This window comes from Silurus aristotelis (genome assembly GCF_946808225.1).
Source record: "Silurus aristotelis genome assembly, chromosome: 22".
NCBI classification, from domain to species: domain Eukaryota; kingdom Metazoa; phylum Chordata; class Actinopteri; order Siluriformes; family Siluridae; genus Silurus; species Silurus aristotelis.
Genome location: NC_139595.1, coordinates 6,573,368 through 6,591,155, shown reverse-complemented (window position 1 = coordinate 6,591,155; position 17,788 = coordinate 6,573,368). Strand labels below are relative to the sequence as shown.

Below are 17,788 nucleotides of genomic sequence, written 5' to 3'. Positions count from 1 at the left end.
GAATGTCCATTTGAAATATTTTCCAATGCCTGCCAAACGAATGCGTTTGTTTGCGATTGTGTTTGATTAGATAACACCACCACCATCTCTTCTCGAACCACTGAAAGAGATGTTCAAACAGCAGGAGGTCATGCGCATGAAACTGCGCTTGCAGCACAGCATTGAAAGGGTAAGTGACCGTTTCTAAATGCACATCTTCATTAGGAACGTGGATAAAAATTATCTAAAAAAAAGAGCTCTAAAACGTATTCGTAAGCCGTCTTTAAGTTGGCCGAGGTAGTATTCTGTTCTTTTTGCTCCGTTTAATGACTTTTTGGAATTTCTTTCACTGTAGAGCAAGGCCTTGCCAACTTTTTTTTTTCAAGGTTTTTTTTTTTTGCCCTTTTTTTCACAGGAGAAATTGATCGTGTCTAATGAGCAAGAAGTCCTGCGTGTCCATTATCGTGCTGCAAGAACATTAGCCAATCAGACACTACCCTTCAGCGCTTGCACAGTCTTGTTGGATGCAGAAGTATACAACATGCCTGCGGATGTCCAGGTTAGTAACTGTTAGTCTGTCTGTATCTGATTATTGTTTTATTTATATGGTTTATTGTCCTTATTTTTACAACACATCATTTACACATGTCCTACACTGGGAGTGTATAGAATAGTTTGGAAACATGACTGTAAAAATGAAAATGCAGTTGAGCCATTTAATGTTGTAACAATGTACAAATGATGTATAGTTTTAGGCTTCTAGATTCAAAGATTGTTTTATTCTTATATTTGTGGTCCGCTTGCATGGCAGGGGGATGACGGGAAAACCTCGGTGAGAGATCGGTTTAACGCAAGACAGTTCATGTCGTGGCTTCAGGATGTGGATGACAAATTTGACAAGTTAAAGGTAAACTGTTTTATGTTTTGGTGCTTGTTGTGGCTGATGTTTATATGAAGTGGTATCAAAGTTTCGAGACTTGCACTGTTGACAAGAAACTACTTTATTTATCTCTGTTTACACAATATCCCCTTTAAAATAGTCTCAATGCGTCACTTCTAGCGTTCCCTCCACTTCCGGAATGCACAATTCACGCTGGATTGCCGCAATGGTGTCAAAACCATTTGACCTTTGAGCTTCATCTTTGGGAAGAGCAAGAGCCAAGTAGTGTGGCAGAAGTGAGATCATGTGGATTGTTCTCCGATGATCATCATGCGCAAGTTGGCGGTTTGAAAATTTTGGGGGGGGTTGAGCTCGTTGAAGGTCTTCCTGATCTCTCGTCGTCTTCCTTTTCCACTCTTGAAGCACGCTGCCACTTGAAATACCTCGAACGACTCGTTGCAGCATCTCTGTGTGTCAGACGTATGTCCTGTATGTCATCTTTCGTTTGCTTTTTGTTCTAACAACAATGATGAAATCGCAGACGCAGTAACGCACGCAGTCAGAATAGCACCATTAGCCTCGAAACTTTGATACCAACTCTTGTGTGTGTGTGTGTGTTACATTTAATATTTAATCATCTAAAGATATGATCTACTTAACTGGTCTACTTATTCCAGCATACATTAATAAACCTCTCATTCATTCACTCCCTCAATATATGGAATTGTCAGGATTTTCTCCTTTTAAGAGAATTCTTGAAGCTGGACATAAAATGTTATGTCCATAAATATTCTTCATTTCTGTGACTGCATAGTTGGAAAATAAACATTATTTGAATTGACATATCTAATATTATGTCTCAGACATGTCTCCTGATGAGGCAGCAGCACGAGGCAGCAGCTCTTAATGCTGTTCAGCGGTTGGAGTGGCAGCTGAAGCTTCAGGAGCTGGACCCAGCCACTTACAAATCAACCAGCATCTTTGAAATCCCAGAGTTTCACATCCCTCTTGTGGAGGTCAACGACGACTTCGACCTCACCCCGATATAACAGCGGCGAATCAGCGCTCGGTTCACAAACAACTGACATCACGCTCATCTCTCCGGGACTCGGGAGGAGTAGAGAAACACAAAGCACTTGTTATGGGCAAGCTGCAGTGTGTGTTTGTGTGTGTTTGTGTTTGTGTGTGTGTGTGCGTGTGCGTGTGTGCGTGTGTGCGTGTGTGCGCGTGTGTGCGTGTGTGCGTGTGTGCGTGTGTGTGTCGTGCGCAGTCTTGCACCACATGATCAGACACTCCAGAGGGGGAAAAAAACAACAACAATAATGACAAAGAATTGAGTAATAGTCCTCCATCTCTGTGGATTAGAAAGTCTGCAGTATTTTATTTTTTTTTTTAGGTCATTCTGAATAGGAGTGTCTGCCAAAAGACTAAACGCGCATGCTACGTTTCTGTACCGGGTCCAAGGCTCAGCATTGCGTCCCTGAAGGTCCAATTACTTTTCTCTCTATCAGCTCTTGTATGAATACCTGCTCCAGATGCACTTCTGTCCTAAGAATCCAGTGCAAAACAGAGATTCTTACAGCTGCTGGCATTCGGTCCAAACTGAAACGCACTTAAAGTCCGTGTTGCAAAACAGTAGAACCACAGGCAGGGATGCAGGCAGAGCTGCACCGAGGAGATCCAGCCAGCAGAGGGCGATGCCTACTCTCCTCACATGATGAGAGAGCGATCGTGAGAGAGGGACAATATTGAAGAAGCAAACACTTTCCCTCTGCTCTGAGAGAACAGAGGTCTCGTTCCAACTCGTTTCAAAAGTGAGTGTTCATTATGTACAGATTGTGCTCTTCATTCTTTTTTAACTTATTTTATACATACTGATTGTGCATTTGTAAATAGCCATGTAATTATTATTTTTAACTTGTAAAAAGAGAAAAATAACAGAAAGGAAGTTAATAGATATTTTGATTGTAAACTGTTTTCGTTTTGTTTGGGTTTTTTTGGGTTTTTTTGTCGTCACATGTTTAATGGACCAAAGTTGGTTTTCTATTGCGCGTCCTCTCTGTCGTTGATGTCGGCTTAACTCTTTAAGCATGTGTTTGTTTTTTTTGTTTTTTTTTATTTTGTTTGGGTTTTGTTTGTTTGTTACATTTCTTCTTCTTCTTCTTCTTCTACTACACGTTTCCTCCTAGATTCATCACAGCAGGTGTTTTTTGACTTGTGATTTCTATGCTGTGCATGCGTTTCAGGTTTGTGCTTCTTCTTCTTCTTTTTTTTTCTTTTTTTTTTTTGGTTTATTATTATTCTGGAAGCTTTGCTGTGGTGAGGTTTATGTAAGTGCTCCTGCTTTTTTTTTTTTTTTTTCCTGCCTTTTCTCGTCTCTTAGTAGCACTCACTCGCTTTCTTGCGTGTCGTCCTGGTTGTGTCTTGCGCACATAAAGAGAAAACGGGATCGGTGTCTTCTCATTAGAAAAAGGAAAACTTACTTTTACAGTTTTAATGTGAGATCACAACAAAACAAAACCTATTTTTTACACCACGCCTTTTGAACGATGGTTCTAAAAATATGTCTATTTTAATAATTACTTGTTACAGGATAATGTACATAATTGTAATATATACCTGAATAAATTTTATTGGTTGTGAACTTTCTGAAAGTCGTTACTTTTTTCTTTACTTCACAACATCACGATCACACTTGAGTTCCACGGCTGCACTTCTTCAATCCAATTTTTTTTGCTGTAAATTGAAACATTCGAACATCGTGGTCGTTATTTATTTATTCATTTATTGATTTGATATAATTATGTAGGTGTATTAATCTTGGCTGAAGTGGAAAAAAGTCGTTACACTTAATGTCTGTGCAGTTTATTAATGTGTCACTGGCATTGTAACGTGTCACGTTCTTTCCAGGATTTTCCACAAACCCTTGAGATTGGACGTTCTCTCTTTCTGATCAGTAAATTCAGTAAATGGAAGCGTATGTAGTAATAAAATATGTGGTATGTGGGTTTGGTTGTAGCTAAAAGGCAGATTTCGATCCACGATCCAAATGTTTTTAGAATGTTACCTCATTACCTCTCATTGGGATTCAATTTAGAACATGTCGTTTTTATATATAAAATATTTCCTCGAGTGCATTCAGTCTCCATCAGTGAACGACTGATAACTTCAACAATGATGGAACTATAATGAACGAATGTTCGGTGTCACCTGGATCAGGATGATTTAGGTTTCTTTCTAATACCAGCATCTTTTCTTACAACTGTCACCACTGACTCGCTCATTAGGAATAAACATAAACTTTTCATTTAATTTATAAATTTAAAGTTATATTTGTAATTCATTTAATCCTGTAAAACTGCTTTGGGACAGTGTTGATTTTTGAAAGCATTTTTGAAAGCATTTCATTAAATTGAGCATCAGAATCAATTATTGATCCCACAGGAAAATTGTTAGGTTGCTTTACTGTTGTTACTTTTTTATACTGCAAAGTTTAGAGAGATACAGTATGTTGTGCACCAGAGTCAAGTTTATTTCTATAGCGCTTTTTACATGACATCGTCTCAAAGCAGCTTTACAGAATTGAACAGTTAAGGTGAACGGTGTGTATTTATCCCTGATGAGCATCCATGGTGACTGTGGCAAGGAAAAACTTCCTCAGATGTTACGAGGAAGAAACCTTGAGAGGAACCAGACTCAAAAGGGGGTGATGTATAAAAGTCAAGAATGAAGTGTTTAAGTTTCAATATCAAGTTTATTTCTGTAGCGCTTTTCACAAATGTCTCGAAGAAGCAAAGTGTGAGCTGCTGAACACTAGTTATTATTGCACAGCAGCAGTGGGTTTCAGTTTCATGTTGTGAAATACATGTGAAATCTGATACCACAGAAGAGCCTGTGTGTGTGTGTGTGTGTGTGTGTGTGTAATAAATATATATATTAATAATTTATTTATATATATATATATATATATATATATATATATATATATATATATATATATATATATATATATATATATATATATATATATATATATATGATTTATATATATGATTTAGGTTTCTTTCTAATACCAGCATCTTTTCTTACAACTGTCACCACTGACTCGCTCATTAGGAATAAACATAAACTTTTCATTTAATTTATAAATTTAAAGTTATATTTGTAATTCATTTAATCCTGTAAAACTGCTTATATATATATAACTGATATATATATATATATATATATATATATATATATAAAATCTCACACTAATGTGTTATAAGAGTCAGGTAGAAGAAAAGGTCTGGGGTGCAGTCAGTGTTCCAATTCATCTCAAAGGTGTTCAGTAGGGTTGAGGTCAGAGCTCTATAGCAGACCACTCAAGATCTTCCACTCCAACCAGCTGGAAGCATGTCTTCATGGACCTCAATATGTGCACAGGGAACAGGTTTGGGTTTCTTAGTTTAAAAAAAGGAAAAAAATACCAAAATCAGAGATCCTTTAGAGTTGTGTCCTGTATTGTGTTGTGTTGTAGAGTGTGTGTGTGTGTGTGTGTGTGAGAGAGAGAAAGTCGCTGTGTCTTTAAGAAGCCTGGTGGCGGTCAGTTGTGCTCTCGGGCGGGGCTCTGTGTGTGTGTGTGTGTGTGTGTGTGTGTGTGTGTGTGTGTGTGTGTGTGTGTGAGAGAGAGAGAGCGAGCGAGTGCGCGTGTGCGTGCGTGCCTGCGTGTGTGTGGCAGACACACAACACCAGCAGCTGCTTTCTGATCCACACGGTAAGACTTTATTTAATTATTTAATTTGCTGTTTTGTTGTAAAACTGATTGCTGTTCGGGAAAGTTGAAGGAAGTAAATAATAATAAAAAAAATCTAATTGATACAAAACATCTGTCATCTGTGATCGATTGATCTGGTTGCGCGCGCGCTCTGAGCTGCGTTCTTCTGCGCTTTGTGTGTGTTCAGCTTCATAATCACTGTGTCTGCACAAAAACCTGAGCTTTTTCACTCTGAGACTCTGAGACTCTGAGACTCTGGGCCAAGAGCCAGTGTAGAACTAATGTACTGAACAAAATCAACAAGACAGACTGGAAGAAAGAAGAAAAACGTCATCATCATTATTATTATTATTATTATTATTATTATTTCTTTATCTGGATGTGAACAAGCTTTTTGCATTTAACTTCTGTTTAAGTTCTGACATTATTAACGAAAACGGCTGATTGAAATAAAGAAATAATTCAGCAAACAAACTGAATAAAGTGATTGGAGAAAAGGCCAAATATTCATGGCATGTTTATTATTTAATCACAGCAAGTCAATATTTAGAATGTTAAGATTTGTGAAATGATTTAAATGTTAAAAAAAAACATGATAGATAGATAGATAGATAGATAGATAGATAGATAGATAGATAGATAGATAGATAGATAGATAGAAATAATTCATGAGATGGTAATGAAAATGTAAATGCACGATGCATAACTGCTGTTTATAGACATGTTACACATTATTTGTATCAATATTTAAAGGTGTAATCCTGCTAATTATGATGATGATGATGATATTATTATTATATCTTTTAAGAAAGTATTGGAAATTAAAATACAAAATCTAATTCCAGTAGAAAAGCTGATGCTTTCAGTGCAAAAAATTTATAAATAAATAACCAAGCGAACAAATAAACAACAATAATAATAGGAATGTAATGAAAAATGATACAAAAGAAAAAAACTTTTTCAATTTAATTGATATTACAACATTTTTTCTTCTTCTCTTATTATTATTATTATTATTATTATTATTATTATTATTATTATTATTATTAATATTATTATTACACAATCTAATTCCAGCTTTAAAAAAACTATTAATGACACTTTTGGTAGAAAAAAACCCAAGCAAACAAATGAACAACAATAATAATAGGACTGTAATTAAGTATTTAGGTATTAAACAAAAAAACGAATTTGTTAGTTGGTAATAAATAAATAAATAAATAAATAAATAAATAAATAAATAAATAAATAAATAAATAAATAAATAAAGAGACAGGATTTTTTGCTTTTGTTCATCAAGGCATGTTTTCCATAAAAAACCTGGAATTGAAAAAACAGACAAAAAAATTTAAATAGTAATAATAAGGACGTTAACAACTACAACAACCACAGTACTACTACTACTATTAATATTAATATTAATAATAATAATATGCTGTGATTGTCCTGAAAATACAATAATCTAAACTGTGGTGGTTGTAGAGAACATTAACATTACATGCTTTTTGTTTCTGTATTCTAACGACAGAATCACACCTGTAGTACCACAGCAGCCTCTCGGTTTCTGTGTATGTTGTCTGTAAGTGTGTATGTTGAACTCCTCTGTGTGTTTACCTTGTAGGTGTGTATGTATGTATGTATATATACACATCGGAGTGGTGAGGATGAGGTCGGCTCTCGTCCTCCTCCTTCTCTTCTTACTCTGTTCCCTCCTTCTTCTCTCTCACATCCCGATCGTCTCGGCCTGCAACAAAGCTTTGTGTGCCAGCGACGTGAGCAAATGCCTCCTACAGGTGAGCCGAGACCCAGCATCACGTCTCCTGCTTCTCAGGAGGAGTTTTACAGATGAATGGGTATAATTTCCCAGCGGAGCGTTTCTCAAATCATCCTTAATATGTGCAAAGCAGTGCGTTTCTCAAAACAATGTGTACAAACAGCACTACACATCGGATTTCTTGCAAAAGCCTGTACTTTTCTCTAAATCCTCAGGTCATCTCTCAAAAGTTAGTATTTGTGTCAATGAGCATCTCATTCCCATCAGAATGAAAAGTCACTTTGTCATTGTTCACAAACGAGATCGTCAAAATGTTTAGTCGTGTTGTCAGTACGACGGTGCACAATTTCTTTACTATTATTTTCACAATTTCAAACTACGGTTTGGGTTACAATGATTGAAAATGCGAAAGGCTGAATTTCTTCTGTTTGGTATCTATGAATGTCAGCAGCACAAATTTCTTTATTCGGTTGCATATTTGATTTATATTGATTGCAAGAGACCAGACAGGATTCACACTTTTACTGTACTGTAATAGTGTCTGTTCGTTTCTTGGTTGTTCATCCATTTTCAGAAAATTTAATCCTGTGTTTTGCTCTGTTGCCAATTGAAGGTTCACGAGATTCACCTTTGACCTGTTTTAGAGAACCGGTTGATCATTGGTTGATCCGATGCTGTAAATTCTCCTTCATTAGTGGCATTCAAGATTCATCTGCACAATTCATCAATTCGTGAAACATTTACCCAAAAAAAAGTTGAACAGAAATTTCAGATGACAGATTCTGACAACTGGTTTAACCATTTTGCATTCAATGACTTGTGCAATGATCTACTGGTGAGCTGCATTACAATGCAAAATGCGATCAACTTACAATTTGTGCAGTTGCAGTTGTGTTTTCTGTCTCTCTGGCTCTTGTTTGGATTGAATCACCAATATTTGCCCTCATTTATGATTCCATAATAACCTGGGTCCTGGGACTTGGGTCTCAGGGCTACCAAGGAGACTGCTAGGGCCATAGGCCAGTCAATGGTGGATTTGTGGGGGGCTCCCAGGAGGCTCCTAGGACAGCTTCGGTGCTACGACTATTAGGGTGAAAGTGGTATAATATATTTTGATCATCAACATGACATAAACAACTGAGAATGTAAGGAAACAGCAGACACTTGTACACAATCGATTGAATGGTGTACCAAAGAATTCGCAATTGGATCAAAGCAAAGAGAAATGTTCTTATGATGTGCACAGGCGACTAAATGACGTTGCGGTTGAACAAGTAGTTTTAAAAATTTCATTTCTGATCTGAGAAATGCACCAAAGCAACTAAGAAAAACTGTGATATATAAAGATTTGTGCTGGAAAATAATTGAATATAAAGGTTGTGGAATTGGATGAAGAATGTTGAAGTAGTTCATGCAGATTGTCACGTCAAATTAGCAATGCTTTTAATTACCGTAATTTCCAGGCTATTAAGCGCACCCAAATATTAGCCGCACCCACTCATTTGACAAAGATTTTTATTTTGAACATAAATAAGCCGCACCTGTCTATAAGCCTACATTGAAACTAATGAACTTTACACAGGCTTTAATGAAAGACAGTGTCTGTTACACGGTTTGTATCTAAACAGTAGCCTACCAAGAAAGTCATTGTTCACTGTCTTCCTCCTTCCTTTCACAACAATTTCTCTCGACAGTTTATCTTTTGGCACCGTCGTGAGTTTAAAAATCACCATCGGTGAAGCTTTTCTCCCGATGCCGTGCAGCTCAGAACACAGGTGAAGTGTGTTTTTTCATGCCCGGTTGTTTTCAGTGTGACGAATGATTCGCATTTCCTGTAGACAGTCCGAGTGAGCGGCAGGTCAAACGTTAGATGAACCTTATCCATTTGTTCACCTGAACCCATTCGGCAATTTCATTGGTCTAATGTTATGGGGCTCAGTTACGGTACATTTCATTTGTATAGTGCTTTTAACAATGGACATTGTCCTAAAGTGGCTTTCCAGAGATAGCAATATAAAATTCATGAATTGGTCTCTAAGTTTATTTCTAATGAGTGAGCCAGTGGTAACATTGGCAAGGAAAATCTCCCAGAGATGAGAAGGGAAGAAACCTTGGAAGAAACCAGATTCAGCAGGGAACCCGTCCCCATCTGGGTGACACCAAATATCCGTTTTATAATTGTTGAGGTTATCAGCTGTGCGCTGATGGAAACTTTTTTTCAAAATTGCTCATAGTGATCGTAGACTGTTTATATTAATCACAGTACAAATCTATCTCAGAGGTTCTTGAGTTTAACTGACCTCATGCATCTTTAGACAGTTCATGGGGAACCATCCTCAGCTGCAGCCACTAATCAGGCAGGTCTAGAAAGAAGAAAGGAACAGGATCACTTTTACCTCAGGAGCCTTTCAATATAAAAGGGATACCATTTAACCATACCATCAGTGCAAACTTCATTGTCAATGTCAAGAAGTTTACATGTTTTTTTGGGGTTAAAAAGCATTAGAGAGATGGATATATGGAAGGAAGGAAGGAAGGAAAGAAAGAAAGAAAGGTTAGATAGATAGATAGATAGATAGATAGATAGATAGATAGATAGATAGATAGATAGATAGATAGATAGATAGATAGATAGATAGATCGATCGATCGATCGATCGATCGATCGATCGATCGATCGATCTTAAGCCACAATAGTGTTAGTATGGTCAGGGACTGATAGCGTGACTGGTAGCGTGAGGAGGCCTGAAGGGGAGTCAGTGTTTCAAAGGTGTTCAGTATAGCAGGCTACTTAAGATCTTCCACTCCAACCCATGTAAAGTATATCTTCATGGAGTTTGCTTCGTGCACAGGGGTATTGTCATGCTGGAACAGGTTTGGGTCTCCTGGTTCAAATAAAGAAAAAATCTTTTGTCATTATTTGTGAGTTTCCAACTTTGTGGCAACAGCTTGGGAAAAAACCATATGACTGGAAAAAAATTAGATCTATGATTCAAGGTCCAAATACTTTTGTCCATATATATTTTGTGTGTGTGTGTGTGTGTGTGTGTGTGTGTGTGTGAGAGAGAGACAAAATTACTTAGTGTACCTTAAAGGCCCAAAAAAACTGTATATTTAGAATTTTACAACGGATCAGTTTACTCTTATTGACACACTCTATTTTAACTGCATTTCTGACATGTGTTTTATAGACAGGACACTGAGATCCTTCATCTACACAGGAGGACATGAGTCAGAATCAGCTGTGTGTGTGTGTGTGTGTGTGTGTGTGTGTGTGTGTGTGTGTGTGTGTATGTGTGGCCATCCTTTGAAAGTTTTATGACTCACATCTCGGTCGGGATGTTATGTTTATCCTGAGCATGTGTTTCTCCTAAAAATTTGGGGGAGAGAAAGTGTGTGTGGGGGGGGGAGGGGGGGAGAAAGAAGCGAGCAAAGCGAGAGAAGAAAAGGAAAGGAAAGAGAGAACAGCACAGGGAAATGATCCCCAGAAAAACGAATAAAGGAGAGGAGGTAGAAAAGAGCAGCGAACAAAACAGAGCAGCACACGAGAAAGAAAACGGATAGGTGAAACCCAAGACTGCTAAATGGAAAGACAGGAATGAAAAAAAGGAACAAGAAGAAATAGTGTTCGGATGTGGAAGAGGTTGTGAGAAGAATAGATAGAGAGCGCACGGGAAAATAAAGCTGTAGTGTTTTAGACTGCAAGGTTTTCTCTCTCTTGTCCCTCTCGAGCACAAGGCAATGACGTACCTCTTTATGGAATGCACTTCTCTTTTGCTCTGTCTCGCTCTTTCTTTTTTTTCCTCCACATTTCTTCACTATCAGACCTAATGTTTCCTTTCATCTTTCTACGTGCTGAGTGAAGGGTATAACAAGGAACAGAGGTCAAGGATTTCTCATAGCTCACACCAAAAACTACACCCAAAGCTACACCCAGCAATTCTGCTAACATTTTTGTTTGCTAGCTTTATAAACAAAAACCATGTTTCTGCATTTGCTCTTCTTCGGTAAACAGCGCAGCTTTTATATCTATGCTGAGTGAATCATTTGGGATTTGCAGCTGTTTAAAGACACTTTTAAACTCCTTCAGGGGATTAGGTGTTATTTGACTGACTTATAAATAAAAATGCTACCTGTTTCTTAAACCTCACGGTAGCCGGTGGACAAAACTAGCACACGAACCACAACTAGATCTTTAATTAGAATCAAATCTGTGAAACCCATTAGATCCTGCTATGAGTTTTTTGGGGGAAAATACGTTATATTTACACAAGTAGCTTGTGTACCTGACTGTAAGTTTGGTATGTGCTTTTTTTAAACATGCCATTCCGCATTTAGCGCTATGTTTGCTGTCCACTCTTCTGGGAAGATGTTCCACTAGATTTTAGAGTGTGGACTTCTGGAGATTTGTGATCATTCAGCCACAAGGGTGTTAGTAAAGTCAGGGAATTAATTTTTATGACTGGGGTGCAGTTAGCATTCCAATTTATCCCAAAGGGGTTCAATGGGGTTGAGATCAGACCCACTCAAGTTCTTCCACTCCAACCCATATCTTTATAAGGCTGACTTTGTGCACATGGGCATTGAGCAGGTTTGGGTCTCCTAGTTCAAGTGAAGGGAAAATCGAATGCGACTTTACCCGAAGACATTCCATATAATTGTGTACCTTCAAGTTTTTGGAAACAGTTTGGAAAAGAAATCCCATACAATTGGAAAAGTCAGGTGTCCTAATACTTTTGCCAAAATCGTGCAGTAATGATTTCAAAACAAGTCCTGCTTCAGATCGCTTCTAAACTGACCCGCTCCTTAATAACAGGACAACCACAGGATCGAACAGGGCCACGTTTCGATTCTTGTGCAAACACGTACACACACGCAAACATCTGGAAGCTACTTTCTTCTTGAACCACTTCTTTCTCCCCTTTTTTCAACTTGTAATTACCTCTAAATATGTCCATAACTTGGCTTCCTTTCCTCCTTGCATCATTTTCAGACATTTTTTTTTCTCGCTGATTTTGTCCCCATCACATGTGAGTGATCTTTGTGTAAACAATGATATTTCCATCTCTTCGTTTCACTACTCCTGTATTTATCTATGTGTCTGAATATTCCAGGCTTCCTTTGGATAGTTTTATTCATACAAGCCAAGGCTTGGACATGGCTGATGTTTGTCTTTCCTTTGAGCGTGTAATTCCAAGTTGAGTCAGACTGCATTTAGCTGTAAGGAGATGCATATTGAAGGCTGTTTTTGATGCGGGTGTTACCCAGAAACCCAAAAAACGGGTGTGAAGTGTTTACATTTTTATGTATGTCACAGAAAAGCATTTTTGTGTGTGCGTATATGTGTGTGTGGTGTGTGTGGTGCGTGGTGTGTGCAGGGCCTTTGTCAGTGTCGGCCATCAGAGGGAAACTGTTCCTGCTGTAAAGAGTGTATGCTATGTTTGAGCACACTATGGGAAGAGTGCTGTGACTGTGTAGGTGAGTCGACCTGAATCAGTTCCCACCATGTTAATATTAATAATAATAATAATAATAATAATGATCTCTTAGCACCTCAAGTATTAACTGAAACACTATCCAGGTAAACCAGGTAGCAGGGGATATTTATCTGGTTTATTTAGCTTTTTTTTATTTCAGTTTCATGTAAATATAAATTGTATGCAAATATCCTATCAACACCAGCATTTGTTTAATTTGCGTTTACATTATTGCCTTACATATTGCCTTACACGTTTACATTATTGTTTACATAAAGTGTATATGCAGTTAGTCATTCTTCAATCTGTTGAATTGTCATAGGCATGTGTAACCCAAGGAACTATAGCGAGACCCCACCCACTTCCAAAAGCACAGTGGAGGACCTCCATGCACCCATTCCATCACTCTTCAGAGCACTCACTGATGGAGACACTCCAATCAACATGATGGTGGTGTCGTTCCCTGTAGCTGAGGAGCTCTCACACCACGAGAACCTCGTGTCTTTCCTGGAGTCTCTAGAGCAAGAGCATCAAAATGTCTCCTTGCCTGAGTCAAGCATCCACGACACGTATGATAAAGGTACAGCGGAATGAGAAAAATGAAAAAATATATCTATAACGTACACTGTATGTGTTTTCCCCCCAAACTTTTACTACAAAGTTGAAGGCATCTAGAAAATAAATGTGGAATGGGACGTTCAAAAAGTCATTTGATGCACATACTGTGTCATAACAAAACCTTAAACTGAAACAGACTTTGGATATTTTTTTCTCTACATTTTGTGTGTCTGAACGAATTCAGTACAATTCTGGTCTTTTTCTTTTCTTTCTTTATTTTTTGTATGTTTTGTGATTTATCTTTTATTTTCAATTATACATTTCTTTCTTCTCTTGGTCTATTCTTTTCTGTTTTCATTTCTGTTAAAAATGTTTTATTGACTTTTAGTCTTATTTCTTATTCTAATTTAATTCTCACATTTCAGCAAGCATTTTATTATATCTTCTCAAGGGACAACACTATAGAAATGAAACGTGAATATATTTTAGAGTAGTTAATGTGCAGCTTGTATAGCAACATATCGTTTTACTGTCCTCTGAAAATAACTCAACATACAGCCCTTACTGTCTAAATAGCTGGCAACAGAAGTGAGTACACCCTAAGCGATAAAAGCCGTATGCCTTACATCCTATTCATCATGTTCATGTTTTTGTCTGCTTGTCTGACCATACAAATTTGTGTATCTTGTATTAGAGCAGTAAAAATGTGGTGCTTTAAGTATAATTCTCTCATACTGACCACTGGATGTTCAACACCTCGTGGCAAAGACTCTCGGTGGATTTGAGAATTAGAACTGTTGCTTTCCACATGGCAGTTTTCCAACATAATAACGACACACTGCTAAAATGAAAACTGCATTGCTGAGGAAGCTAAAGGTAAAGGTTTGAGCACCTGGAAAAGGGAAAAACGCCATGTGTCTAACATCCGGCAGCTCCGTGATGTGGAGGAGTGGAAGAGGATCCTAGCAACAAACTGTGCAGCTCTGGTTAATTACATACCCAGGAGGATTAAGGCAGTGCTGGATGACAATGTTGCTTACACAAAATATTGACACTTTGGACACAGTTTTGACATGTTCACTTAGGGTTTACACACTTTTGTTGCCAGTTATTCTGACAATAATGGCTGTTACTGTTACTGTCTCTCTCTCTCTCTCTCTCTCTCTCTCTCTCTCTCTCTCTCTCTCTTTATCTATACTGCATCTGGAAAGTATTCACATTGCTTTCTCTTTTTCCACATTTTATATTACAGCCTTATTCCAAAATGGATTAAATTAATTATTTTCCCCAAAATTCTACAGACAATACCCCATAATGACAATGTAAAAGAACAAAAAAATCTATAATTACGTTTTAAATCTTCGCAAAATTTATTACAAAATATACAACGAATTAAATCATATATCACATAATCTCATTGACATTTTTTCCTTACAATAATTCTTTTCGCATCTTTTTTTCACTCTATTTTATTATTTATTCTGTTATTTATTTTGTTCTGTTATCTCCCTCTGTTATTATATCTTCTGTTCTTATCATTGTGCTTTTCTTCTTTTCGGTAATTTTTCCTATTTCTGATGAATACTCTTTAGTTCTCTTCTTTCCAGGTCGCCTTAATTTAAAGCATCTTCTTGCTCTTCTCTTGTGTCTGACAGATAACCTGTGCACGGTGGTGTATTTTGACGAGTGCTTGTCTATACGTCAGTGTAAACAGTACTGTGAGTCGATGGGAGCATCGAAGTACCGCTGGTTCCACAATGCCTGCTGTGAGTGCATCGGGCCCGAGTGCGTGGACTACGGCAGCAAAGCAGTTAAATGCATGAACTGTCTCTTCTAAAAGCCCTCTTTGGACACTGTCTCTTCTCACTCATTCACACACACACTCACACACATATTGGATTGTGTTTCAGTATCTAACGCTTTATAAATATTACATTCCATCATTTATTGCTGATGATGTGTAATATGATTTCAGTTTTCTTTCGCTGATCTGAGCACAAATAAATGTGCTTTACCTTTTCCTGTTTGTGCAGCATGTATCATTATTATGCACTAGATGGCACTCTCTTATACAGAAAAAGCTACCTGTTTGATCACATGGCCGAGATAAATTGTATATACAACACGGACCGGTTTGAAATTACATACGTTTTATACTCTGTTTATACACAGAATCAATCCTGAAACAAAACATACACCACGGAAAAAGTATACAACACACAGTATATCTACACTATATGGACACAAGTTTGTGAACACCTGACCAAAAGTGATTTTTGAACATTGTATTTAACATTTATTCCCATTTTTTTTTTTGGTTCTAAAAACCTTTCACTAGATTTTGGCGTGTGCTTGAGGAGATTTATTTCAGCCACCAGGGTGTTAGTAAAGTCAGGTACTGATGTAGGTTGAGGAGGCCTGGGGTGCGGTCACCGTTCCAATTCATCCCAAACGTGTTCAATAGAGTTAAACCACTTCAAACCATATAAACCATATCTTCATAGATCAGTTTTTTCTATCATTTCTATAGCACTTTTCACAACAGACATTGTCTCAAAGCAGCTTTACAGAATTTAACATTTGAGGTGAATGATGTGTATTTATCCCTGATGAGCAGCCATGGTGACTGTGGCAAGAAAAAACCCCCCTCAGATGTTATGAGGAAAAAACCTTGAGAGGAACCAGACTCAAAAGGGAACCCATCCTCATTTGGGTGATATCAAGAGTGTGATTATAGTCTTTAAACAATACAAAACACTGGAGAGTGAGAACTAACATGAGCACTGGAATGTAAGCTTATGAGTAATGTCCTTTCTACAGTCTTATACAGTCATTTAAGTTTATGGATCCAGGAGCTACTGAGCAACTCATAAAATAGCTCAACATTTGTGATCATCATAGATCCAACACCAGTTTCTCCATGCCAGAACCTATATCCAATATCCAAACTCCACATGAAGTGGGATTATGTCTCCTAGATGAACTTAGTGGAAACAGTGTGGAGGGGAAAAAACACATACGGCTGAAAAGTCAGGTGACCCAATACTTTAGTCCATATAGTGCATTGTACCTTTATAAAATGTGATCCAACATAATTACCATGAACATACACACTAACACTACCAACTGCCTTGCAAAATATTATCCAACCTTTGTGCCCTAAGTGAAAATTAAATCCACACTGAGAAGTCACACACATAATACGTGGAATAATACGTGTCTATTCCACAATTCTAAACTCTGATTGGTCAGAAGGTGGTTATTCAATTGCTATAACAATATTTCCAGCTGCAAGACAAGTGACAGGTTTCTATACAAAACAAATTCTCCGATGGAGCTTTCGGTGAGGATTACATTAATAGAAGGAGTCTCCAGTGCCAGCACTTTGTAACTGTCAGTAAAACTGTCTGTTACTGTAAAGTCTTCCGATTCTTTTCTACATTTGTTTTAGCTTTAAGTAATGTTTCAACTTTAAATGCCATTTTGTTCGATGATGAATAAATAAATAAATAAATAAAATGTATGTGCTGGGAAACAAACTGGTGTTTTTTGTTCCTATATAATTTCCAATCTTATGTATGGATACTAATGATGAATTTCATTACTAAGAATGGTATAGAAAACAATAAATACAGTATGGTAATGAACAGGATCTTAAATGTGTATTGAAGTATTCTTGTTTTGGAAACATTTTTAATGAATATATACAATTTTTAGGGCATTTGGCAGACACCCGTCGACCAAAGTAACCGAAAATGACTTACTAAGTGATCTGAAGTCTCCAAAAATACATTAAGATGCAGGTCCATTAGGATGGTATCTAAGAATACAATCAGTCTAAAACTGAGAAAATTGTTCAAAAGAGAGGTTTTGTTAAAGTAGAAGTGCTCATTTAGGAACAGTATTAAGATGTAGATCTATAGATGTTGTTTGTTGTTAGAACTGAGAAAAGTCTGGAAGCATGGAAGGTTCCTTGTACCCTGATAGATGGTGGGATCAGTTGAGCAGTTGGTTACGGATTGGTGTGGTACAGGGTGGAACCAGTGCAGTGAGGTAAAGCTTAGCTGGTCTATTTTTTGGCGTTAAAGATTTGCTTTAAAGACGGATGGAAAAGAACTAGACATTAAATAATTAATTGAACATTTAAAGGATTTCTAGGAAGATTCAATGTTTTAGAAAACACTCAAGATACAATACTGTACAATTACATAATAATAATCAATAAACAAATTACATGATTCAACACATTTCTAAAGAGGTTCAATGATTCATCCATCCATCCATCCATCCATCCATCCATCCATCCATCCATCTATCTATCTATCTATCTATCTATCTATCTATCTATCTATCTATCTATCTATC

General features: G+C 37.2%; 2 protein-coding genes across 3 annotated transcripts in view; both read left to right on the top strand.

The window, feature by feature from the left end:
- Window positions 1-3,508, top strand: part of ankrd12 (ankyrin repeat domain 12) — a 40,704-nt gene extending 37,196 nt beyond the window's left edge. For both annotated transcript variants that reach the window (XM_083524852.1, XM_083524853.1), the window contains 4 exons: window positions 71-169; window positions 395-538; window positions 791-886; window positions 1,723-3,508. In XM_083524852.1, coding sequence (XP_083380978.1) covers window positions 71-169; window positions 395-538; window positions 791-886; window positions 1,723-1,908 — 525 coding nt within the window. In that variant the 3' untranslated portion in view covers window positions 1,909-3,508. The remainder of the gene's footprint in view (window positions 1-70; window positions 170-394; window positions 539-790; window positions 887-1,722) is intronic.
- Window positions 3,509-5,475: 1,967 nt separating this feature from the next.
- On the top strand, window positions 5,476-16,962 carry twsg1a (twisted gastrulation BMP signaling modulator 1a). The gene is made up of 5 exons (XM_083524914.1): window positions 5,476-5,615; window positions 7,237-7,408; window positions 12,767-12,866; window positions 13,188-13,445; window positions 15,079-16,962. Exons 2-5 carry the CDS (start codon window positions 7,247-7,249, stop codon window positions 15,258-15,260), a joined length of 702 nt encoding a protein of 233 aa, XP_083381040.1. The 5' UTR covers window positions 5,476-5,615; window positions 7,237-7,246; the 3' UTR covers window positions 15,261-16,962.
- Window positions 16,963-17,788: the final 826 nt, after the last annotated feature.

What these genes read in the sequence shown, in the direction of transcription:
- twsg1a (XM_083524914.1), top strand. Translation starts at nt 7,247, where the DNA reads ATGTATGTATATATACACATCGGAGTGGTGAGGATGAGGTCGGCTCTC. An exon ending in TGAGCAAATGCCTCCTACAG is followed by an intron (nt 7,409 to 12,766) that starts GTGAGCCGAGAC and finishes TGGTGTGTGCAG; the next exon opens with GGCCTTTGTCAGTGTCGGCC. An exon ending in CCACGACACGTATGATAAAG is followed by an intron (nt 13,446 to 15,078) that starts GTACAGCGGAAT and finishes TGTGTCTGACAG; the next exon opens with ATAACCTGTGCACGGTGGTG.